Source organism: Podarcis cretensis (assembly GCF_951804945.1).
Source record: "Podarcis cretensis genome assembly, chromosome: 8".
Classification (NCBI taxonomy): domain Eukaryota; kingdom Metazoa; phylum Chordata; class Lepidosauria; order Squamata; family Lacertidae; genus Podarcis; species Podarcis cretensis.
Genome location: NC_137177.1, coordinates 8195881 through 8221208, shown reverse-complemented (window position 1 = coordinate 8221208; position 25328 = coordinate 8195881). Strand labels below are relative to the sequence as shown.

The window sequence follows — 25328 nt, the reverse complement described above, 5'->3', positions numbered from 1 at the left end:
AGTTCCTCGTTGCAAATTCTTACGGTCTGGTTGTGGTTAAATGACTTAAGTTCCTGTTACTAGGCAGCCCTGGGGAGCCTGCAGCAAACTTTCCTCTGGATTGCATTAGGGCAGGTGGGTGGGTGGGGGCTCTGTCTATATAATAAGGAATGAGTCTTGCTGACGGGGAAAGCTTTCGTGTCTTTACTCAGCTGACGAGCCAGTTTGCAGTCATTGAAGGAAGGAGAGAGAGAGAGAGAGAGAGAGAGAGAGAGAGAGAGAGAGAAATAAGCGTGGGAGTCTGGTTGGGAAAAAAGAAAGCTATCAGCACCCATTGGGTGGGTAAGCCAAACCCCACCCACCCTGTCCCTCCCCAGTCCCCGCCTGCCTACTTGAGTCGAAAGCTACTCCCTTACGAGCTCATGACAGCTCAGATGTTCACCCACGCAAAGCCGGCAACAGCCAGACACACTTTCGACGCTGGGCGACTCACTCGGAAGCAAGCAGACTTCTTCGCACCCAGCCAGGGATGGGATGGGCAGGCTCCGTCCTCAGATACACCAGCCCAGAGTTGTCACATCTGGGAACTCCTGAGCCGCAGAGGAAACAGAGCCCTGGACGCTTCTGCCTTGGCTTAGCCCCTCTTCCTGCTCTCTGACTTTTCTAGAGCTGGGAGGAACAGAACCTAGGACCATTTTGGAGAAGGGTCCCAACTCCACCTGATTTAGCCAGGGGGCATGACCCCGTCCTGACGCTGGCTGGATTCTTGCTCCGTAATCTGCTGGACCCTGATGTCGTCTTTCACAGCTTCTGGGAACAGGACTCTGGGCTCGTCTGTCACGGTGAGGGGCTGCCCTCCAACGTGAATTAATTGGGGATTGAAAGCAGGAGGAGGAGAAGGATCTGAACCCACCATTCGCCTTCTTCCTTCTCGGAACTCTGAGGCCTCACATCTGAGAACAAGAAGTCCCAAAGCTTCCCCCTTTCTCCTCCCAGCCTTCCCCCTCTGAGACCTCCAGCCCCCTCTTCGGGCCAATGCAAGCGCCACAAGCAAACCTGACCCCTCCGGAGGACTGCAGCAGCCTGACCCGACTGCAGAAGGACGGCAACCCTGGAATGAGCTCCTTCATGTTTGCGGCAGGGGTGGTGGGCAACATGGCCGCCCTGGCCATCTTGGGCTTCCACCGGAAGGAACTGCGGACCAAGAGCTCAGCTTTCTGCATCCTGGTGACCGGCCTGGCCATCACAGATCTGCTGGGCACCTGCGTGGTCAGCCCCGTGGTCTTTGTGGCCTATTCACGAAACGCCACCGTGCTGGGCCTGGCGGACGGAAGGCACTGGCTGTGCGACCTCTTTGCTTTCTCGATGATGTATTTCAGCCAAGCCGCCATGCTCATTCTCTGCACCATGGCGGTGGAACGGTGCCTAGCTATCTCCTATCCCTATTTCTACTCGCAGCACAACATCCGCCGATGGGCCAAGCTTTCTCTGCCCGCCACCTATGCCTTCAGCGCCCTCTTTTGCGCTCTGCCCTTCCTGGGCGTTGGGAAGTATAAGCAGTACTGCCCGGGCACCTGGTGCTTTGTCCAGATGGACGTGGAGCTGACGGGGGGCGACCGCAGCAAGGCCGCCTTCTCACTGTCCTATGCCACGCTGATGGCGCTGTTGATCCTCGCCATCTTCGTCTGCAACGGCCTGGTCATCATCAGCCTCTGCCAGATGTACCGCAAGCAGAGGGCTCGCCGACGAGGCTCTATCAATGTGGCCCAGCAGCGGCGGCGCAAGAGCTGGCTCGGCCAAGGCGAAGAGGAGGTGGACCACCTCATCTTGCTGGCCCTCATGACGGTCATCTTCGTCATTTGCTCTTTGCCCCTCACGGTAAGTACTGCCACGGGGGTCACAGGGGGCAGGGAGGGATAACGGAGAGGGGAAATGTCTTGACTCAATGGTGGCAAATGTCTTGGCTCAATGGTGGCAAATGTCTTGGCTCAGTGGTGGCAAATGTCTTGGCTCAATGGTGGCAAATGTCTTGGGGACAGGAAGTGACATGATAAGGGTCGGCCAGGTTCGTAACTGAGACAACACAGTTTTCATCCGAGGTGGTTAAGAACGTGAGCCGATCGGCTCCATTGCAAGACTAGGGAGCCATGCGACTGCTCATCTGGGAGAGTCAAGCATCTCATGACCTGCCACTGCCCGGGTCTTCCACATGGCCTCAGGTGGCTGTTCCAGGAGGCATTTCCACAGCTGTATCCTGCACCGAGTTTGGGCTGAAGGCCACAACAGCAAATACTGTGCGACATCTCCTACCTGCATGCGAGTGAGGAGGGTGCACAAGACTTTCCCAGGCTGGGAGCTTTTCGCAACCTGCTTTCTGTAGGGGAAGGACTGTGGTTCAGTGGTTAGAGCAGCTGAAAGTCCCAGGTTCACCCCCCCTCCAGATTTCTCCAGGCAGGGCTGAGACATGGGGGACCCTCTTTTGGTCAGTGTAGACAATATTGAGCTAGACGGCTCAGTCTTTCTGTGCACGCAGTGACTTCACAGAGACCCCAAGTGACAGAGGGCGTTGTGCAGAAGCTGTCAAAACCAAGCTGGGATCCATGGTGCGGTTGATGTGGTCTGATCAGCATGTCACAGACTTCCTCGCCAGAGAGAGGCACACACACATGAAATTAGACAGTTACGCAGACGGGTCTGCAAATAGTTATTTAACCACGACAGATATCCAGGTCAGGGGTGATGTGAGACCAAGCTTCCGATCTGAATTTCAGGGCCCCTACTGCTGTGCAATAGCTGTCATAAACAATAATAACATGACAGAAAGGATCTCCAGGTGCAGGGGCAGTCTATCTCTGAATATCAGAGTCCGGAGACGAACAGCAGCGGAAGCCCATTGTCCTTATGCCTTCCTTGGAAGCCACCTGGGCTCTGCTGGAAACCAAGATGTTTCTCTGATGCAGAAAGGTCATTCCAATACACACACACAGCTGTTTAGCTCTCTGAGACCTTATTTTTTTAAAAAACAAACTGCAGTTCCCTTGTTGGGTTTGGGGCGCACATTCCTTCATGGGTGCCTTAGATCTGGCCCTGAGACACACACGGCTAGAGAAATGGTGACATTCAGCCTGTATTTCTGCCTTGTTCCTCCCGCTGCTAAAAGGAAGTTTAACTGGGGGCAGGAAGAACTATAAAAGCCTTTGCAGTGCTATGGCCAGTGGGAGTTGTAGCACAAAACATCTGGAGGGCGTCCGGTGGGGGAAGGCTGATCTATAACATCACCATGACGGCAGACCTCTGTTCAACCTGGGAGAAGACGAGACCAGTGTGGAGCTAGCAAGGCAAAATGTTGGGAGCAGAGGAGGGATGTGTGTGCCTTGAGATAAGAGGTAAAAGCTCGCACCCGTTCCCTGCTTTATATTCCATATCTTTCCTGTTCTTTTTCTTCCTCCGTTTCCTGCTGTTTGCCCAATCGAAGAAACACAACGGCCAAGAAAAGCGTAATGTTTCGGTTGTAAAAAAAGGGTTTGCTAAACAGCTGGAGCAAAACTGGCTCCATTTTGCAGCGTTTCGCAGCAGCTTAGGTTCAGAAGGCTTTCAAAGCATAGAACTGTAGAGTTGAAAGGGACTCCTGAGGGTCATCTAGCCCAACCCGCTGCAATGCAAGAATCCTAGCTAAACAATCCCTGATGGTTAACCTCTGCTGGGGGGTGGGGAACCCCAGTGAGGAAGAGCTCACCACCTTGTGAGCAGGGGCTGAGAAAGGGGGGTGCAGTGGGGGCAGACCACCCCGGGTGTCACCACTGAGGGGGGTGACAAAATGCCAGGCGGGGCCTGCAGCGCACTCGATCCACGTGTCTCTCCTGGGAGTGACGCGGTGGCTTGGGGGTCCGAAGGCTCCGCGCTGCCCCAAATGGTCCGCCCGCCGCCTCCCCCCAGCTGTAGGGCAGCTGAGTGGAAGGAGGCAAGCAGACTCCTTGGAGGCCCCGCCCCTGCGGGCAGCTGGCCCCACCCCTGGGCGCGGGGCACACATGCCATCCCAGACGCCCAGTTGGCTTGCTCTGCCGCTGCTTGTGAGGTTTCTGGCAACCAAGCTGTTGTTAAAAGCAGAAGAGCGTGAGCCAGCAAAGGAGTTGGCTACCCTACTCACAGACGCTCACACCTAACCTGCCTGTATTAATGCAGAAAACTAGAACCAGGGCACCAATGATTCCTTCCTTTTCAGCTGGCAGGAGTTGAAGCCTATTGATGGCTCCTAGCTGTGCTCTGCCTCCATGTTTCAAGGCAGAAATGCTTCTGGTTGCTGGAAACCACATGAGGGAAGAGTTGGTCTTGTGTTCGAATCCTGCTTGCTGGTTCCCCACAGGCCTCTGTGAGAACAGGATCCCACTCTAGATGGGCCACTGGCTGGATCCAGCAGGCTCTTCTGAAAGCAAACATTGACCTGCCATTGAAATTCTTACATTGCAAGGGGTTGGACTGGATGACCTTTGGGTTCCCTTCCAACTATTCTATTACCCTTCAGCCCCTTTCTTTCAGGAAAGTTTGTCGCAGACATTCTGCAGTTCCCAATTCCCTCCCTGTCGCTTTTCTTCTCTAACCAGTCCTCCAAGCAGCGTCCAGAACGGTCCCAGAAATTCTCCTGCTGCCTTTCCCAGTCCCTGGCCGCTGCCAGAGCAGAATCCGGCCTCAGACATGTGAATCAGTCTTGGAAAGGGCCCTGCCCTTCTTCCACATGAGGGACCTGGTGCATGTGTGGGCTAGAGGGAATAGTACGGTAGCGTGACTGTTCAGAAACTCTGGAGGGCCGGCAGCTGACGAGGCTGGATTCTGATGAGAAGGGAAGCTTTCATCATTTCCGTTCTTTCCAGATGGGGCAATGGCAAGGTTGCAAAAGAAGGGGGGTGGGTGAGGCCTCCTCCCATGCTTTTAAGAGCATCCTGGTCTGCAAAGCTGGGAAATAAGCGTTATCAACTGATAATGCCTGCAGGGCATTAAGGCGCAGGAGCAAGGCTGGGTACGAATAATAATAAGCTGGCAACTAATGAGACGTTTAGGGACGCGGGTGGCGCTGTGGGTTAAACTACAGAGCCTAGGACTTGCCGATCAGAAGGTCGGCAGTTCGAATCCCCGCGACGGGGTGAGCTCCCGTTGCTCAGTCCCTGCTCCTGCCAACCTAGCAGTTCAAAAGCACGTCAAAGTGCAAGTAGATAAATAGGTACCACTCCGGTGGGAAGGTAAACGGTGTTTCCGTGTGCTGCTCTGGTTCGCCAGAAGCAGCTTAGTCATGTTGGCCACATGACCCAGAAGCTGTACGCTGGCTCCCTCGCCCAATAAAGCGAGATGAGCGCCGCAACCCCAGAGTCGGCCATGACTGGACCTAATGGTCAGGGGTCGTTTCACCTTTACCTTTAATGAGACTTTTAATCTCAGGGTTCGAGCCCCACTTTGGGCAAAAGATAATAATTATATAATAATAATTTATTATTTATACCCCGCCCATCTGGCTGGGTTTCCCCAGCCACTCTGAGCGACTTCCAACAGAATATTAAAATACAGTAACCTATTAAACGTTAAAAGCTTCCCTAAACAGGGGGTTGGACTAGATTACCCCCCCCCAATGGTCCCTTTCAAGTCTGTATTTCTATGACCCTAAGGCATGGGGAGATTTATTCTCACCAATTACTTATTATTCTTATTGATTACCGTCTCAGCCTTTCCCTAAGAGGCTCGGAGCAGCATAAGCTGTGCACACACTGCATTTTAAAAGCATCTCTCTCTTTCCCACCCACAGCAACAGGAATCCTGGGAACTGCAGTTTAACAGGACGTACAGAGGTTTAGGGACGCAGTTGGCTTTAAAACATGGCTTCTGAGAACTCTAGTTTACCTTTTGGCAGGGCTGCAATTCCAAGCACATTTAAACTAGGATTCCCAGAATTCTTTTCATGGGGAAACGTGACTGTTAAAGTGGTTTAAGAGTGCTTTAAACGTACAGGGTGGATGTGACCCAAGTATCATGGCCGCCACATTGGCCATCGCTCAGAATGGGGTACACCGTGGATGAAAGCGCCAGATGCTCTCTCTGCCTCAGCCTTAATCCAGGGGGAAGATTGCCAGCTTCCTGCTCCTAATTCCTGTTGCTCAGCAGGCAGGAGGATAGGAACAAAACCAGAATTCGCTGGCTCTGGCTCCCCCTACTGTTGACCTCCTTGCTTTACAGCCTATCAGCTGCAATGGGGACTGGCCTCTGTAAAGAAGGACACATGGACACCCTAGCTTGGTTGGGCCGTGTCCCCCGGGTGAATTCCACACATGTGTGAGTGTCTGGAGGTGGTTGGAGGATGGATGGCGGCTAACAGATTGAGGTTGAATCCTGACAAGACAGAAGTACTGTTTTGGGGGGACAGGAGGCGGGCAGGTGTGGAGGACTCCCTGGTCCTGAATGGTGTAACTGTGCCCCTGAAGGACCAGGTGCGCAGCCTGGGAGTCATTCTGGACTCACAGCTGTCCATGGAGGTGCAGGTCAATTCTGTGTCCAGGGCAGCTGTTTATCAGCTCCATCTGGTACGCAGGCTGAGACCCAACCTGCCCGCATACTGTCTCGCCAGAGTGGTGCATGCTCTAGTTATCTCTCGCTTGGACTACTGCAATGCGCTCTACATGGGGCTACCTTTGAAGGTGACCTGGAAACTACAACTAATCCAGAAGGCGGCAGCTAGACTGGTGACTGGGAGCGGCCGCAGAGACCACATAACACCCGTCTTGAAAGACCTACACTGGCTCCCAGTAGGTTTCCGTGCACAATGCAAAGTGTTGGTGCTGACCTTTAAAGCCCTAAACGGCCTCGGTCCTGTATACCTGAAGAAGCATCTCCACCCCCATCGTTCTGCCCGGACACTGAGGTTCAGCGTCGAGGGCCTTCTGGCGGTTCCCTCGCTGTGAGAAGCCAAGTTACAGGCAACCAGGCAGAGGGCCTTCTCAGTGGTGACACCCGCCCTGTGGAATGCCCTCCCACCAGATGTCAAAGAGAAAAATAACTACCAAACTGTTAGAAGACATCTGAAGGCAGCCCTGTTTAGGGAAGTTTTTAATGTCTGATGTTTTAATGTATTTTTAATCTTTTGTTTTTCATGGGACGCAGGTGGCACTGTGGGTTAAAGCCTCAGCGCCTAGGGCTTGCCGATCGAAAGGTCGGCGGTTCGAATCCCTGCGGCGGGGTGTGCTCCCGCTGCTCGGTCCCAGCGCCTGCCAACCTAGCAGTTCGAAAGCACCTCCGGGTGCAAGTAGATAAATAGGGACCGCTTACCAGCGGGAAGGTAAACGGCGTTTCCGTGTGTGGCTCTGGCTCGCCAGAGCAGCGATGTCACGCTGGCCACGTGACCCGGAAGTGTCTCCGGACAGCGCTGGCCCCTGGCCTCTTAAGTGAGATGGGCGCACAACCCCAGAGTCTGTCAAGACTGGCCCATACGGGCAGGGGTACCTTTACCTTTACCTTTAATCTTTTGTTGGAAGCCGCCCAGAGTGGCTGGGGAGACCCAGCCAGATGGGTGGGGTATAAGTAATAAATTATAAATTATTATTATTATTATTATGGGACTCTGAGGCATTTGCCCTATTTGCAAGACCCACTTACTTCCCCAAGCCCTGCTTCTCCCCTTCCCCACAGCTATGGGGCCTTCCTAGGACAAGTGTTGCCTCTGCCTCTCCAAAACCTTTGGGTTTGCCAGCCACGTCCGTGACAAAACCCGGCCTTGAATCTCTTGCCCCGCCGCCTTGCAACCCGCCCACACTGCAGAAGTGAGCAAATTGGCACGACCGGAATTGGCATGGAAAACAGCCAGACTCCCTGAGGTGCTGTCGATTTCCTGCATCTCCTCAGCTGCCCCACATCCTGCCGCTGAGGCAGCCAAGTCGAGGCGAGTCTATCTGCAGTTTCCGCCTGAGGGTGCCAACCTCTTCCAGGATGCCTAGCCCGGGAGCTGAGAGAGCTCACGCAATTTGCTAATATTGTATCTTAGTTTTAGAAAAACTCCCAGCGAAATAAACTTTCAGAGCCTCCAAGTGTCCCTATTATCCAGGACAGAAGCCGTCCTGGTTTCTGATTTGTTTCTGGAATGCCCTGCTTTTCCTTAAGATAAAGGTAAAGGGACCCCTGACCATTAGGTCCAGTCGTGGCCGACTCTGGGGTTGCGGCGCTCATCTCGCTTTACTGGCCGAGGGAGCCGGCGTACAGCTTTTGGGTCATGTGGCCAGCATGACTAAGCCGCTTCTGGCGAACCAGAGCAGCACACGGCAACACCGTTTACCTTCCCACCGGAGCGGTACCTGTTTATCTACTTGCACTTTGACGTGCTTTTGAACTGCTAGGTTGGCAGGAGCAGGGACCGAGCAACGGGAGCTCACTCCGTCCCAGGGATCCGAACCGCCGACCTTCTGATCGGCAAGTCCTAGGCTCTGTGGTTTAACCCATAGCGCCACCTGCGTCCCTTCACTTTTCCTTAGGACATCCCTATTTTCACCGGAGAAATGTTGGAGGGTAGGGACCTTTATCTGATAGCACTGGAGAGGTGCAGCAGGCCAGGATTCATGGGCCTAGTGCTGTTTCAAGCTTCACCAAGCCTGTTGCCCTCCTGATGTGGATTGCAATTTCCAGCAGCCCCATCATCAAGCATCAGTTGAGCTATCAAATTTTATGGTTTCGGGACCAGCAGGGGAGGGTGGGCAAGGAGGGATACTGTGAACTCTCAGACCACATCATTCCATAGCTGTCAACTTGCAGATTTGAAAATAAGTGCTCAGCAGCCAAAATAAGGGATTTTAGTCAACCAGCAGCCAAATGAAGCCTCAAGCAGTGGTTCCCACAGCGCAGCAACCCGACAAAGGGGATGCAGAAAGGAAAACCACTGTCACCTCTCTGCTGGGAAGCGCTGAGCAAAGGCGAGTCCCCAGGCAACGCAGCCGATTTGATCAGCACAGGGCATGCAATCTCCACCCCCCAGTCGTTCTTAGACTCCTTTTTGGGTGAGCAACACAGCCAAGCAACACAGCTGGAGCCTCCCTCCTCCCTGGCCAGCAGAGAGGGAGGGAGAGGAGCTGCTTCCTTTGAAACCCGGGAAATTTAAGGGACATCATCAGTAAAGGACAGCAGCGGGAAACGGCGCTGGGATAAGGGACTTTCCCACCAAATAAGGGACACTTGACAGCTATGCATCATTCCCAGGGCCTGTTGCTTTTTTGTGACCTAGTTCCCTACCCTAAGACATTAATCATTATTATTTACATTAGTGATTCCAGAATATTTTGGGGCCACTGCCCTCTTGGCTCCATAAATTCATCCTCGGTACCCCCTACCTTATAAAAAACATTATTCAGAATAGAGATTTGCAGGCCCCCACTAAGGAAGATAAGAATGCAATGAAATTTGAAAGGGCCGTTTGTTCAACATCCGATTAAAATCAGTTGAAGTAATTCAACAACTGATGACCTTGATCCAGTGATACCAGATTTCCGAAGCCTGATAGTCATTCACAGCTCAGCAGTTCCCCTCAAGTAACCCCACCCGGGGGGGGGGGTATGTCCCACTTCCACCAATTTATACTTATAGCCCACCTCTCGCTTCAAGGGGCTAAAGGCGACATACATGTTGTTGTTGTTGAGTCATTTAGTCGTGTCCGACTCTTCGTGACCCCCTGGACCAGAGCACGCCAGGCACTCCTGTCTTCCACTGCCTCCCGCAGTTTGGTCAGACTCATGTTTGTAGCTTCGAGAACACTGTCCCACCATCTCATCCTCTGTTGTCCCCTTCTCCTTGTGCCCTCCATCTTTCCCAACATCAGGGTCTTTTCCGGGGAGTCTTCTCTTCTCATGAGGCGGCCAAAGTATTGGAGCCTCAGCTTCAGGACCTGTCCTTCCAGTGATCACTCAGGGCTGATTTCCTTCAGAATGGATAGGTTTGATCTTCTTGCAGTCCATGGGACTCTCAAGAGTCTCCTCCAGCACCAGAATTCAAAAGCATCAATTCTTCGAAACATACTTAGAATCACTCAATTGGAGAGTTGGATGGGACTCTAAGGATCATCTAGTCCAACCCCCTGGAATACAGTGGGGCTCAAACCTGCAAACTTGGCGTTATCGCCACCACAACATGCTTCTCCCCCCCCCCCTCATTCCACCTCCACAAGTACCCCTGGGCCTGCTGGGAGTCGTAGTATCAAGGCACCAAGTTAGGGAAAGCTGAAAGAAAGGAGGAGGCTCTGGTACGCTACTCAGAACAGGGAGTTACATGTGTCACGAGACACAGCAACAACATCTGGGTTTCTCCTGGACCACATCCTGGGCCACCGAGAGAGCAGGATGGGTGTTGCAGGCAGCTTGCTGTTTGTGCCTCAGCTGGTGGAATTTCCAGAACACAACATGCCTTTCTGAAATAAAGGACGAGATCAGGGTGGGCAAGGAGAGAGAGAGGGGGGTGCCAAGCAGCTGAATTTGCTGGGGCTCCTCGGGCAACTGGTTGCGAATCCGGATCCGTGGGCTGACCAAAGGTGGCGGCAAGAGTCGGATCCTGTTATCTTTCCCCCTCGGGTGTGTCTCTGCAGGCCTCCTAGCAAGGGTTAGGCAAACAGAGATACCTACAAGCAGGTGTGAAACAGAGATACCTACAAGCAGGTGTGAAAGGGTGTGTATTAAGGGAAATTGCACCTAAAATATATATATTAGGAGAAATTTGCACTGTAATGCCGATGAATGTTCACGAGCGCTTTATAAAATGAATAAATTGCAAGCTAATGTGGAGAACTGAATGTAAGGCTGGGGAAACAAGGGACGGAGAGAAGGCAAAACTGAAGGGTTGTGCCCAACGCTCCTTCCAGATGACATTGTTTATTGAGCACTGAGCCTGAGAACCTGATTTTGCGAGTACGTGATTGCGTCTCACCAGCCAATAATGACAGTCTCCAAGTGTCCTGTGTTTTCAGGGTGGCAGTGGGGAGGTGTTTTTCCTGTTTCCAGGGAGAATCTGTGCAGCGTCAATTTTTCTTCTGTGAAATGGGTATTTTGCAGCGCCTATGACATTTTCTGACATTTCCACCTGTGCCAGCCTCAGGCCCAAGAAGTTTGGGCACCCCTGTCAGACCTCTGGTCACTCAGTGTTGTTGACATGGTCCGTGGCTGTCCCGGGTTTGGGACATATAATTTGATCACAACAGATCTCTTTCTCCATTATGGAACCTGTCCCCCATGCTTGGGCGCATGAGTGAGCCAAAGTGAGTTGTCTTTCCATTTCCAGAAATGGGGAAGAAGACCCTTTTTGGCCAGCACTGCAGTAGGGGGCAAAGGGTTAAAGACCTGCTCCCCCTCCGCCACAATTCCAATATAGCTTGGTGCCTGCCTGCCCCGCCCCAGATGCCTGGTATATTACTTTATTTTTGATCCATGCATGGTGAAATAAAGTCATCTTGTCTACCTCGGCCCTCGGAAAGACTTCTACTGAGTCAGAGTATTTGTCCAGCTAGCTCAGGGTTGTTTTCAGGGAATGGCAGGGACTCTCCAAGGTTATGGGTTTTTCCCCAGATCTACTTAGGAACATGGGATGCGGGTGGCGCTGTGGGATAAACCACAGAGCCTAGGACTTGTCGATCAGAAGGTCGGCGGTTCGAATCTCCGCGACGGGGTGAGCTCCCATTCCTCGGTCCCTGCTCCTGCCAACCTAGCAGTTCGAAAGCACGTCAAAGTGCAAGTAGATAAATAGGTACCACTCTGGCGGGAAGGTAAACGGCGTTTCCGTGTGCTGCTCTGGTTTGCCAGAAGCGGCTTAGTCATGCTGGCCACATGACCCGGAAGCTGTACACCAGCTCCCTCGGCCAATAAAGCGAGATGAGCGCCGCAACCCCAGAGTCGGTCACGACTGGACCTAATGGTCAGGGGTCCCTTTACCTTTACTTAGGAACATAGGTAGACACCTTATGCTGAGTCCAGTGACTGTTCCAGCTAGCTCAGTATTATTGCTCCAGCTAGCTCAGTATTATTGCTGTAGTTAGCTCAGTATTATTGCTCCAGCCAGCTCAGTATTTACACTGTTTGGCAGGGCTTGCCTGGATTTCCGGCAGGAGTCTTTCCTCAGTATTATTGCTCCAGCTAGCTCAGCAGTATGGCTGTAGAGTGGTACCTTGGGTTACGAACAGTCCTGCTTACAAACACTTTGGGTTACGAACTCCACAAACCCAGAAGCAGTGTTCCAGGTTGCGAACTTTGCCCTGGGATACGAACGCAATCTGTTTCCGGGCTGCAGGGGGCCTGTGTAGGGAATGCGCACCACGGGTTAAGAACGCTTCGGGTTAAGAACGGACTTCCAGAACGAGTTAAGTTCGTAACCCGAGGTATCACTGTAGTTAGCTCAGTACTATTACTCTGGCAAGCTCAGCAGTATTGCTCCAGCTAGCTCAGTATTTACACTATTTGGCAGGGACTCTCCAGGATTTCCGGCAGGAGACTTTCCTCAGTATTATTGCTTTGGCAAGCTCAGTGTTATTGCTCCAGTTAGCTCAGTGTTATTGCTTTGGCAAGCTCAGTATTATTGCTCCAGCTAGCTCCGTATTATTGCTTTGGCAAGCTCAGTATTATTGCTCCAGCTAGCTCAGTATTATTGCTCCAGCTAGCTCAGTGTTATTGCTCCGGCTAGCTCAGTGTTATTGCTCCAGCTAGCTCAGTATTATTGCTCCGGCTAGCTCAGTGTTATTGCTCCAGCTAGCTCAGTATTATTGCTTTGGCAAGCTCAGTATTATTGCTCCAGCCAGCTCAGTATTATTGCTTTGGCAAGCTCAGTATTATTGCTCCAGCCAGCTCAGTATTATTGCTTTGGCAAGCTCAGTATTATTGCTCCAGCCAGCTCAGTATTATTGCTCCGGCTAGCTCAGTATTATTGTTCCAGCTAGCTCAGTATTTACACTGTTTGGCAGGGACTCGCTAGGATTTCCAGCAAGAGTCTTTCAAAGACTGACCTAGAGATGCTGCGCACTGAACCTATGACCTTCTGTAGGCTAAGTAGATACCCTACCAACTGAACTGCAGCCTCCCCCCAACCTCTTTTCAATATTTCCCCATCTGAATCAGACCAGAGGCCCACGTAGAGGCTGCAGCCAGCCAGCCAGCCAGCCAGCCAGCCAGAAGATTCTGGAAGCTCACGGCCAATATCAACAAACAAATAAAAAGTTTCCCGTATTATTATTTTTTAAAAAATGTAAATGATATGGCATTACTTGCTAATTGACTTAAAGTGTTTTTATCTCCCATTCTCCACTTAAAGAAATGCCTAAGCCACTTTGCAAGCCAATAATCGTTAAAAAGGAAGATAAAATATAAAAGACGAAGACGAATAAGGAAAACAAAAAGCAATATGAGAGAGAGGGAGAGAGGAAACAGCAGATAAAACGTTTAACCTCCCGATTAATATTTATTTAGAATTAACAGCTGGGCAGGCTGAAAGTCTGCTAGAAAATGAATCGCTTTGCGTGGCGTAGGAAAGGACCCAGCCAAATGCAGCTTAGATAGGCCTTTGCCAATCTAGCACCCTCCAGATGTTTTTGACTACAACTCCCAGCAGCTCCAGGACGCATGCCCAGTGGCCAGGAAAGATGGGAGTTGTAGTTCGGCAACAATTGGAGGGCCAAAGTTTTTCTGCACCTGGTGAGCCTCCTCGGAAGATTACAATGGACTGACAGGATCATTTGGGAGAAAACAGTTCATTATCTGCGGCAGCATTATCTGGGAGCTTGCCTGTTCTCAGAAAAATATGTCTCTACCCATATGCAGAGTGCCGTTTCTTCATCCCCGTAACCCTTCCCCGCTTCTGTCCTCATTTCTTCCTTCTGTAAACATTTCCCTGGAGATAGACGAGGCCCCGAGATGAAGTCGAAAGGCCGGTTTTCATTTGCAAAAGAGGAGGGGAAGCCGTGAATCACCCTCTGAACACCCGATGGCTGAACGGCTTGTTGCAGGAAATGCTGCCTGCACTGCAATATTGTGCATAAGTGCACAAGGGCGATGCGGACCCACACAGGCAAGCCGCAAGCTGAGTTAAGTCAGAGGAAACAGAAAGTCAACCCAGCAGAGGAGATACTCTGGAGCCAAGGCGACGGTGACCTGAGGCCAGAGTTTCCAGGTCATGTGTGCACCTGACTCGCAGATCAGCAATCTTATTAAACCACCTACAGCAGTGTAAGAAGAGCCCTGCGGGATCAGGCCCATGGCTCATCTAGTCCAGCATCTCGGGGGGCCCTGCAAGCCAGACTCCTGCATTTTCTTATGTACTGGTATTCAAAAGTATCGCTGCCTCCAACTGTGTCAGCAGAACACTGCCATCGTGCCTGGCAGCCATTGATAGCCATCTCCTCCATGAACTTGTCCTCTCTTAAAGTCTTCCAAGTTGGTGGCTATCCCTGTGGCAGGGCATTCCATAGTTTAACCACAAAGACGTCATTCCTTTTATGTGTCATGTATCCTCCAACATTCAGCTTCATTGCAAATCCATAAGTTCTGGTGTCACAAAGAGAGGGGGGAAAACCTTTGTCTCTCTACATTCTCCCTACCACACACAATTTTATGAACATCTATCCTGTCTCTGCTTCCTTGCCTTTTCGCTAAACCGAAAGGTCCCAAATGCTGCAACGATATGATGATACAATACGATACTCTTTATTGTCATTGTCCATACAGAACAACAGAACTGAAAAAATCTACATCAGACATTCAAAAACCAACAAGCCTGCTGTCCCAGCTATCCCAGCCTGGTTGGCCCCCTAAAAACTCTGATAACCCTGTAATTAAATACAATATGTTCCCAAAGAGACTCCTTACACTGCGTTTAAAACCAAAATCGCATTTGGATAGAAACTGTTTCTCAGGCGGCTAGTCCTGGTCTTTCCAGAAGGCAGAAGCTGAAAGAGATCATTTCCGGGGTGCGCAGTATCCTGCACTATCTCTGCAGCTTTATTATGGCACCTGGCAGCATAGATTTGATCCAAGGTGGGAAGAGTGCACCCAGTTATTCTCTCCGCAGTCTTTACAACCCTGGACAGCATTGTTTTTCCCCTGACCGTGCAGCTCCCAAACCACACACAGAGACCATGAGTTAATACACTCTCCACAGTGCAATGGTAAAATGCCATCAACAGGTCTTTTGAGAGATTATTTTTCCAGAGGATTCTCCTTCAGGTATACTGGGCCTTTGAGGCCGTTTAGGGCTTTAAAGGTCAGCACCAACACTTTGAATTGTGCTCGGAAACGTACAGGGAGCCAATGTAGGTCTTTCAAGACTGGTGTTATGTGGTCTTGGCGGCCGCTCCCAGTCACGTCTAGATTTGCTTTATTCGAATCAAACCACAGAAATCTCCAGGGTGATAGCAGGGGTGGGTGAAACAGTTCAAATTCTCAGGAGCCATAAAGACCCAGTTTTTAAAGAGCTATCCCCATATGGACGAAAGACTAAATCTAAAATTCCTGGTACTGGCCCAGAGGTTTTAAAGCAACCCGAATTTTCCTAGACTGTGACTGCTCTGGGATCTAAACAATGCAGCTTAAAGCACAGACGAAAGCCCCATCATGGTTGCCCTGGGCAATGTCTTCAGCTCTGGTGATTCTCTCTGGCTGTTCTGAGAGATTCTCCTCGGGAGCGTATGACATTTTTTTAGCTTCTTTCACAAAAATAGACGAAGAGCTTTGCTGGAAGAGAGCTGAGGCCCGTCAAGTTCAATGGGCCATTTCCCACATTAGCCAAGCAGATGTTTTGGGACATGAGCCCAGTCGCTTTCTCTGCCTTCCCTCCCCCAGCAACTTTTACTCAGCGGTAGGGGTGGGCAGATCTGCCCATTTCGGTTTCCATTGCTCATCCTTCCAGTCTTATATTCAGTACATCTACACATCAGCTTCCCAACGTGGGATTCTTTTAAAAAAAAAAAAAAATCCTCGTGAAAATTCACCAGCAGTTTAGTGAAATTTCCCACAATGTAGATGCTTTTGAACGCAATTTGGCCCAAGATGCAAAATTCAGAGAAATGCGAAATTTTGAAGGCTGGTGATTATGGACTGGCTGCATGCAGAGGAATGGTGAAAGGCACCAGCTGGGGAACCCCCAAGGGAACCCCCAGGGCAAGCAGGGTTGGGGAGTGGTGGTGGGATGATGATGAGAGGGAGAAGAGGGAGCAGACTGGGTGGAGGAGGTGTCAGAAGCTGGAGAGGCAACAAGGTTTAGTGAGCAGGAAGAATCTGTGGCAGAGAGCAGTTCAGAATCGGAGGCAGAAGCTGGAGAGGAGGGATGCCAAGAGGCAGAGATGAGGCAGGCTGTGTCTCTCTCTCCTGGTCCCCCAGGACCAGAAGAGGTATGAAGAGGGTGGAGCAAAGATGGACAAGATGACAGAGTCTCAGATTGCTTGGGAAGGACTTGGGGGAGGAGGAGCTTTAGGGAGCTGTAGGAAGGCGGGGACCTTCAGGCCTCGCAACTGCCTCGCTGGGGCAAGATCTACCGGGAAGAGATGGTGGGCTCAATGGGCCTGGCCTCCTGAGCTGTTTTGTTTCTTCAAATAAAAAGTTAACTTCACTGAAGCCATGTGAGTTGTTGTTGACCTGTTCCTGGCACCTGCTCTTGTCAGGTTCTGCGCTTCGGTTCACATAGCATTTTGGAAAGTGCGAATCACATGGGCTCACCTTTAAATGCAAACTTTATTGAATTGCTCCGCAACCCTCTTCAAAGCCATCCTATTTCTGATCCAGAGGGGTTATCTAGAGCCGTCATGACTAGGGAGGGGTGAATCGGTCCATTCTGGTTCTCTCTGTTTCTTATTTTCACGAACTTAAATTTGGTTTTCCACATTTCTGCAGCAATGTGCGAATTTTCTCTTAAGAAAGCACCCTCCTTTCAGCTCTTGAACATGTTCATGTGAATTCCTCCTAATGCCATTTTGTCTGCAGATTTAACTTTTTAACATTTTTGCCCAAGATTTCTCCTGACAAGAATACCTTTTCATTCCTGGTCTGTGGTGAGATTTTCATGGTGCTGAATTTTGTACCCAAGACACAGAACTTTGGCGCTATATAAGGCAGTCTCATCTGACAACAGCAAGATTATTCTTATTTTCTCCCTCAAAACCTTGGGGTAGAATCTACACTGCAGGTCAGGCATTCTCAAACTTTCTACCCACAGGCTAGAGGCTGAGGTCCACCAGTCACAAAATGGCAGTGCAGGGGCAGAGCCACTCACAAAATGGTGGCAGGTGAGGACAGAGTTTGGCAGAACCCAATATCAATTGCTGACATTGTTTTCTACTGATATCTGACCCATCTTTGGAAACCACCACGCTCTTTCCCACAGCATTTCCCCTGTGGCAAGGAGTTCCGCAGCTCAGCTTTCCTTGAAACATGTGTAGACATTTGCTCCGGGGGTGTTATGACTCAGCCTCCCCGTTTTAGGCAATATTTGCTGATCCAGAGATTCTAAACAGAGATGGCTTTTTATTTGATAGATTTCCCTTTCCACCCCCACAGGCCACTCAAAGTCTTTTTACCCATTTCCTCTCCTTTCCTGCTTTCACACTCAATTTGTACCCCATTCTCCACTCCCCAAACTGCCACTTCCTTTGACCCCTCGGTCATTTCTTCCTCCTGCAACAGCTTCCCTCCCTTATCTTCTCCCTTTTTGATCTTAGGTGGTTAGTTTGTTTATTCTTCCTCTTCCTAATACAGTGGTACCTTGGGTTAAGTACTTAATTCGTTCCGGAGGTCTGTTCTTAACCTGAAACTGTTCTTAACCTGAAACAGACTTTAGCTAATGGGGCCTCCTGCTGCCGTCGCGCTGCCGGAGCACGATTTCTGTTCTCATCCTGAAGCAAAGTTCTTCAGCACTATTTCTGCGTTAGCGGAGTCTGTAACCTGAAGCGTATGTAACCCGAGGTACCACTGTATATCCATCTTTTATCTCCCGTCCTGATTCCCTTCAATGCCTCCCCTGGCCCGTTCTCATTAGAGGGAGAGAGATCTACGTCTCCCTTGAGCGTCTCTGTCTCCCAGCCACCTTTACTCAGCGTGCAAACCACCTTTGGGAGTTGGTGGTACTGGTCAAATGAAGAGGCTGCTGCGGTGAAAAGACAATGAGCGGTTGGAGGGATAAGAGGGAGCAAACACAGAGGAGGAGGCGTGGGAAGCGGAAGAAGTAACTGGGTTCATTGAGCGGGAAGAGGCTGTAGCAATGCGCTGTACGTGGGGCTACCTTTGAAGGTGACCCGGAAACTACAACTGATCCAGAATGCGGCAGCTAGACTGGTGACTGGGAGCGGCCGCTAAGACCACATAACACCAGTCCTGAGAGACCTGCATTGGCTCCCAGTACGTTTCCGAGCACAATTCAAAGTGTTGGTGTTGACCTTTCAAGCCCTAAACAGCCTTGGTCCTGTATACCTGAAGGAGCATCTCCACCCCCATCATTCAGCCCGGACATTGTGGTCCAGCACCAAGGACCTTCTGGTGGTTCCCTCGCTGCGAGAAGCGAAGCTACAGGGAACCAGGCAGAAGGACTTCTTGGTAGTAGTAGTAGTAGTAGTAGTAGTAATAATAATAATTTATTTGTACTCCTCCTATCTGGCTGGGTTTCTCCAGCCACTCTGGCTGGCTTCCAGCAAAGATTAAAAATACATTAAAATGTCACACATTAAAAACGTCCCTAAACACGTCTGCCTTCAGATGTCTTCTAAATGTCAAGTAGTTGTTTATCTCTTTGACATCTGATCGGAGGGCGTTCCACTAGCGGGTGCCACTACTGAAAAGGTCCTCTGCCTGGTTCCCTGTAGCTTTGCTTCTCGCAATGAGGGAACCGCCAGAAGGCCCTCGGTGCTGGACCTCAGCATCCAGGCAGAATGATGGGGGTGGAGACGCTGCTTCTGGTATACTTGGCTGAGGCATCTGCCCTGTGGAACACCCTCCCATCAGATGTCAAGGAAATAAACAACTATCTGACGTTTAGAAGACATCTGAAGGCATCCCTGTTTAGGGAAGTTTTTAATGACTGATGTTTTAATGTATTTTTAATCTTTTGTAGGAAACCGCCCAGAGTGGCTGGGGAAGCCCAGCTGGATGGGTGGGGTAGAAATAATACAGTGGTACCTCACAAGACGAATGCCTCGTAAGACGAAAAACTCGCAAGACGAAAAAACTCGCAGAACGAATTAATTTCGCCTTGTGAGGTACCACTGTAAATTATTATTATTATTATTATTATTATTATTATTATTATTATTTTAAAGAATCAACTCAGAATCTTTCTGCAGTAATAACAGTAGTACTAGTAGCAGTAGTAGTAGCTTCCTTCCTTCTTTCCTTCCTTCTTTTCCCCCCTGACAGGACTTAAGGTGGCTTACAGACAAAAATGGGAACCGTTCAAAACATTATTTTAGTAGTAATTGAATTTATACCCACCATTCCTCTCCTAGATGCCCAAGGCAGCAGTCTTGGAGCAAGTGATGCAACAGCAAAGCAAACACATTTTTTTTGTTACAGGTAGGAACACGGGTGATGCTGTGGGTTAAACCACTGAGCCTAGGACTTGCCAATCAGAAGGTCGGCGGTTCGAATCCCCACAACGGGGTGAGCTTCCATTGCTCGGTCCCTGCTCCTGCCAACCTAGCAGTTCCAAAGCACGTCAAAGTGCAAGTAGATAAATAGGTACCACTCTGGCGGGAAGCTAAACGGCGTTTCCGTGCGCTGCTCTGGTTCGCCAGAAGCGGCTTAGTCATGCTGGCCACGTGACCCGGAAGCTGTATGCCGGCTCCCTCGGCCAATAAAGCAAGATGAGCGCCACAACCCCAGAGTCAGCCACGACTGGACCTAATGGTCAGGGGTCCCTTTACCTTTACCTTTTAGGTAGCCGTGTTGGTGTGCCATAGTCGAAAGAAAATGAAAAAAATTCTTTCCAGTAGCACCTCAGTAACAAACTTACGTTGCTCTTGAAGGAATTTTTTTAGTACATTTTTAGTGTGTGTAAACACCACTGAGCATGTACAGAGTGTCTCCCCCCTCCCGCTGGCAAACGCACACACACACACACAGCTGGGCAACCCAAGCCACTGCCCATCTATTTGGGATTAAAAAGAAAGACATCCTGGGTTCCTTTTACCAGGCGGGGTTAATGCACCCCACACTTTTGTCTTTTTAATTTAAAACAAATACAAATCCAACTCCTTTGTTAGCCTTGCTAGGAATAATAGATGAATCAACAATTATCTCACTGGGAGATGCTGACATTTTTGCTGGTAGCTGCTCATTTAGAAATTGCTAAATGTTGGCCTGTCGACAGACGCACGGTGCGGTCTCAGATGCCAGGTTAGCATGGTCAGAATCAAGTTGAGTCCTTTACCCTTTTATAACACCAGACATTCATTTATCTCCTATATGAGACGATCAATGGAGACAACATCTCTCCAGAACCACAGAAACATCTGGAGAGACTTATTGGCCAAGAAACTTTCATATGCATCGTAAACTTTACGCATCTTTCCAAGAAAGGGCAGGCGAGCTGCTACTTTCGTTGCCTGCTGTATACTACATGTGAAATAACCATAAAATGTATATATTTATTGAAAACAGAACAGCTTGCATCCATCACCCATAAAATGCCAGGCAGTTCTAACCACTCACGCGGTGGGGTATCCGGCCCAAATCGGGGTTGTTGAAGGATTGTTTTGCATTACTGTGGCAACAAGAAAGGGGCAGGGCAGGGCTTTGTTGAAACAGCTGAGGATGCCAACCGGGCGTGGACAGAGGGTTGTGCAACAGGCGGGAGATAAGGAGCCCGGGCTGAAAGGCCTGCAGGCACCGCCGCACACAAGGACCCTGGCTCAAGATGCCAGCGGCGAATGCCGAGTTTGCTAGTGCCACGTGGAGGAATGCAAAGAAGGGTGCTTTCTGCCATCAGCCTGGCAAAGGACAGGCTGTGCTTGCAGGGGCTGCTGTTCCTTGAGGAGACCTTGCAGGGAGGCATCCCTGCAGCAGGGCCAAATTTCAGCAGCAATCGGACCATACGTCCTGGTTTCAGCGCCACATCTGGCGTGCCAAGCAACGGCAAGGGCAAGGAGGTCTCTGGGCGTGTTGCAAAGAGCCCGTCTCCGCTTGCCAATGAACCACCGCAGCCACTATCATCCACCAATACGGGGCGGTTAAGGTGTCGTGGGTTCAGAATCGAGGTGCGCTGCGTGGTATCAGATGGAGGCTTGCGCCTGCTTCATTTCTGCACATTGTGCATAAGTGCAGTTTCAGGTTTCAGCAGGGCAGAAAGCAGCTTCTTGACACGGCAAAGACAGGCCAAGGTTGAAAGCGCTTCCCTGTTCTAGATTCAGATGATAACTTGGGGGGGGGGGGAGCAATTCTTCAGAATGCTTTGTGGTTACTTCACCTTATTTATTTCACGTACGTTTAGCAGTCAGAGATATTGCGAGCTTTTCCACAAGTCCTCTGAGGGACCCAGAGGCCTTGGGACGAGAGCTGACAGAGGAGGCCCATCTCTCCACTTCCTGGGTGGAGTTTAGAAAGCACCTCAAGGGACGCGGGCGGCGCTGTGGGTAAAACCTCAGCGCCTAGGGCTTGCCGATCGCATGGTCAGCAGTTCGAATCCCCGCGGCGGAGTGATCTCCCGTCTTTCGGTCCCAGCTCCTGCCCACCTAGCAGTTCGAAAGCACCCCTAAGTGCAAGTAGATAAATAGGTACTGCTTTATAGCGGGAAGGTAAACGGCGTTTCCGTGTGCTGCTCTGGTGCCGGTTCGCCAGAGCAGCTTCGTCACGCTGGTCACGTGACCCGGAAGTGTCTCCGGACAGCGCTGGCCCCCGGCCTCTTAAGTGAGATGGGCGCACAACCCTAGAGTCGGACACGACTAACCCCTACGGTCAGGGGTACCTTTACCTTTTACAAGGAGAATTAGTCCAGTTCAGACAGGGCTATTGATGGCTACTAGTCACGATGACTCGGCTCTGCCTCCACAAGATTTCCTTATGTTCTTCTGAGTTTGGCACAGTTCTGAATTACTTGGCTACATTGGCTATTTTCACTGGTGTGTTTTAAATTTGGATTTCTAAAATACATTCGAACTGTCCCTGTTTTGGACTACAACTCCCATCCGCCCCAGACAGCACAGCTGACACGGTGTGGTTACACAATAGTTAAACCACAGATTTGCCAGGCACTATTTGAGCACTGGGGATGTGGGTGGCACTGTGGTTTAAACCACTGCGTTGCTTGGGCCTGCTGATCAGAAGGTCGGCGGTTCGAATCCCCGCTACGGGGTGAACTCCCGTTGCTCTGTCCCAGCTCCTGCCAACCTAGCAGTTCAAAAGCACGTCAAACTGCAAGTAGATAAATAGGTACCACTCTGGTGGGAAGGTAAACGGCGTTTCCCTGCGCTGCTCTGGCTTTGCCAGAAGCGGCTTAGTCATGCTGGTCACATGACCTGAAAAAACTGTCTGCGGAAGCGGACAAACGCCGGCTCCCTCGGCCTATAAAGTGAGATGAGCACCGCAACCCCAGAGTCGTTCACGACTGGACTTAAATGTCCCCTTATCTGAGCACTAAAGCATGTGGTTTGTGCCATGTGCAGATCGGGGGGCACTGATGCGCCGCTGAGTCATGTGAGCTGCACTGAGGGGCCACATCTCCAAAATGTGTTCATTCCTGATTTTAGCATTCTTTTCTGCTGCCCAGTTTCCGCCGCATTTAAACCAACAGACCTGCTTACCCAGATCCCAGCGTTTGCGAGAAGCAGTGTCCTAAAGCAATTGTATAAGCAACGTTTTGCCATTGGGTTACTGTATTTTTTGCTCTATAAGACTCACTTTTTCCCTCCTAAAAGGTAAGGGGAAATGTGTGTGCGTCTTATGGAGCGAATGCAGGCTGCGCAGCTATCCCAGAAGCCAGAACAGCAAGAGGGATTGCTGCTTTCACTGCGCAATGATCCCTCTTGCTGTTCTGGCTTCTGAGATTCAGAATATTTTTTTTCTTGTTTTCCTCCTCCAAAAACTAGGTGCGTCTTGTGGTCTGGTGCGTCTTATAGAGCAAAAAATACGGTATATGGTTGGCTGGGTTTCCCCCCTTTCTTTTCCTCTTTGTTTTAAACTTGTTTCATTGGAATTACATGCTGTGATGTTGTTCATTTGCTACAACGAAGAGCAGGCTGAAAGTGCTGAAAGTAAATAAATTAAATATGTGGTAACGTGTTGGGGGCATAGGCTTGGCCCCCGCACCTTCCTTTTTTTTCCTTAGAAGTTAAACACTTTGCAAGTGCAAGTGGCAGAGGATTACAAAAATTTTTGCATGGCACAGAGAGAATGGATAGAGAGAAGTCCATCCCCTTCTCTCTGGAACTCATAGACCTCCAGTGAAGCTGATTGTTGACAGATTCAGAAAAGAGAGAGTGCTTCTTCATGTAGCGCATAATCTATGGAACTCCCTGCCACAGGAGGCAAAGATGGCCACCCACCTGGATGGCTTAAAAGCCACAAATTCTTTCTCTTCTTTTTAAAAATTTTATTCATTTTCCTTTTTCATTCATTACATACATCTTATATCTATAACATTTACGATACATTCCTTCCCCCCTCCCCTTCTGGACATCCCCCAACTTCCATTTCTAGTTTGTTTCTCCTTTCACCTACTTTGCTACTTCCTAAAAGAAAATAATACTAGTAACATACTTATACAACAGCATCAAACCTTAAAACATAAAACCTTAAAATTTAAAAATAAAATGCACCATCCTATTTCTATATCTTCCACACATTTTCTAATGCTAATAATGTGAATGTTTATTTAAATCCTGCCATCAAGTCTATTTTGTTTCTGCAAGTATAATATAAATGGTTCCCTTTCTTTTTCAAAGCCACTGTTGTCTTTTTCTCTTAGTCTGTCTGTCATTTTTGCCAGTTCTGCATAGTTCATCAGCTTCTCTTGCCATTGTTCTTTAGTTGGTATTTCTCCAGTCTTCCAGTTTTCTGCAATCATAATTCTATTGTTGTTGTTGTTGTTTAGTCGTGTCCAACTCTTTGTGACCCCCTGGACCAGAGCACGCCAGGCACTCCTGTCTTTCACTGCCTCCCGCAGTTTGGTCAAACTCATGCTGGTAGCTTCAAGAACACTGTCCCACCATCTCGTCCTCTGTCGTCCCCTTCTCCTTGTGCCCTCCATCTTTCCCAACATCAGGGTCTTTTCCAGGGAGTCTTCTCTTCTCATGAGGTGGCCAAAGTATTGGAGCCTCAGCTTCAGGATCTGTCCTTCCAGTGAGCACTCAGGGCTGATTTCCTTCAGAATGGAGAGGTTTGATCTTCTTGCAGTCCATGGGACTCTCAAGAGTCTCCTCCAGCACCAGAATTCAAAAGCCTCAGTTCTTCGGCGATCAGCCTTCTTTATGGTCCAGCTCTCACTTCCATACGTCACTACTGGGAAAACCATGGCTTTAACTATACGGACCTTTGTTGGAATGGTGATGTCTCTGCTTTTTAAGATGCATAATTCCCTAATTTTATCGAATCCTCAAGAGAAAGAGACAAATTCATGGAGGAGGAGAGGACTATTGATGGCTACTAGCTACGATGGCTCTGCTCCACAGAGGCAGCAATGCTTCTCAATTCCAGTTGCTGGAAACCAGAGGAGGGCTTTTGCGCTCCGATTCTGCTATTGGGTACCCACAGGCATCTGGATTAGATGAGCTATTGGCCTGATCCATCCAGTTCTTCATCTGTTTATATATATATATATGGATTTTTTATTCGTTTTTAACATATCGTTTTCAAATAATTAAACATACTTTTTACATCTTATACAATTTTTTGGACTTCCATCAACCACGTCTGAAAATTTCCCAATCTATTCACTTAATATACATTTCTTACTTTCACTATTTAAATTTCATAACTAAAGTCTCTCTTCTGCAACATTTCATATATTTCTCCTTACAAAACTTCTCGCAGTCCTACTAACGTCATTTGTTGATTGCAGTTGCTCTTCAAATAGTTCGTATGTTTCTCCCAATCTTCTGTAAATCTCTGGTCTTGCAGGTTTCGAATCCTTCCTGTCGTTTTGTCTAATTCTGCGTAGTCTGTTAATTTTGTCTGCCATTCTTCTTTCGCGGCTCTTTGTTCTTAAGTAGCAGGTTCCAGTTGAAGCTCTCCGTCATCTTCACTGCTGATCTCAGAGTGCCTGAAATGCAAACGTTGTCTGATCTTCACATCCCCCTTTTGCAACTCTTTCCCTCTTTCCCCATCCCTTGCGTGCCGGCCTGCCCTTCTGTGATTCATTGCCTTCCTTAAAATAACCCCAAGTGGGGCAAAGAT

General features: G+C 49.7%; 1 protein-coding gene across 1 annotated transcript in view; it reads left to right on the top strand.

Moving 5' to 3' along the window:
• The first annotated feature begins 378 nt into the window (after positions 1-378).
• The window catches only part of PTGIR (prostaglandin I2 receptor), a 37382-nt gene continuing 12432 nt past the window's right edge, over positions 379-25328 (top strand). Inside the window, exon 1 of the mRNA XM_079985663.1 lies at positions 379-1857. Within this exon, the coding sequence (XP_079841789.1) occupies positions 1015-1857 (843 nt within the window). The 5' untranslated portion in view covers positions 379-1014. The remainder of the gene's footprint in view (positions 1858-25328) is intronic.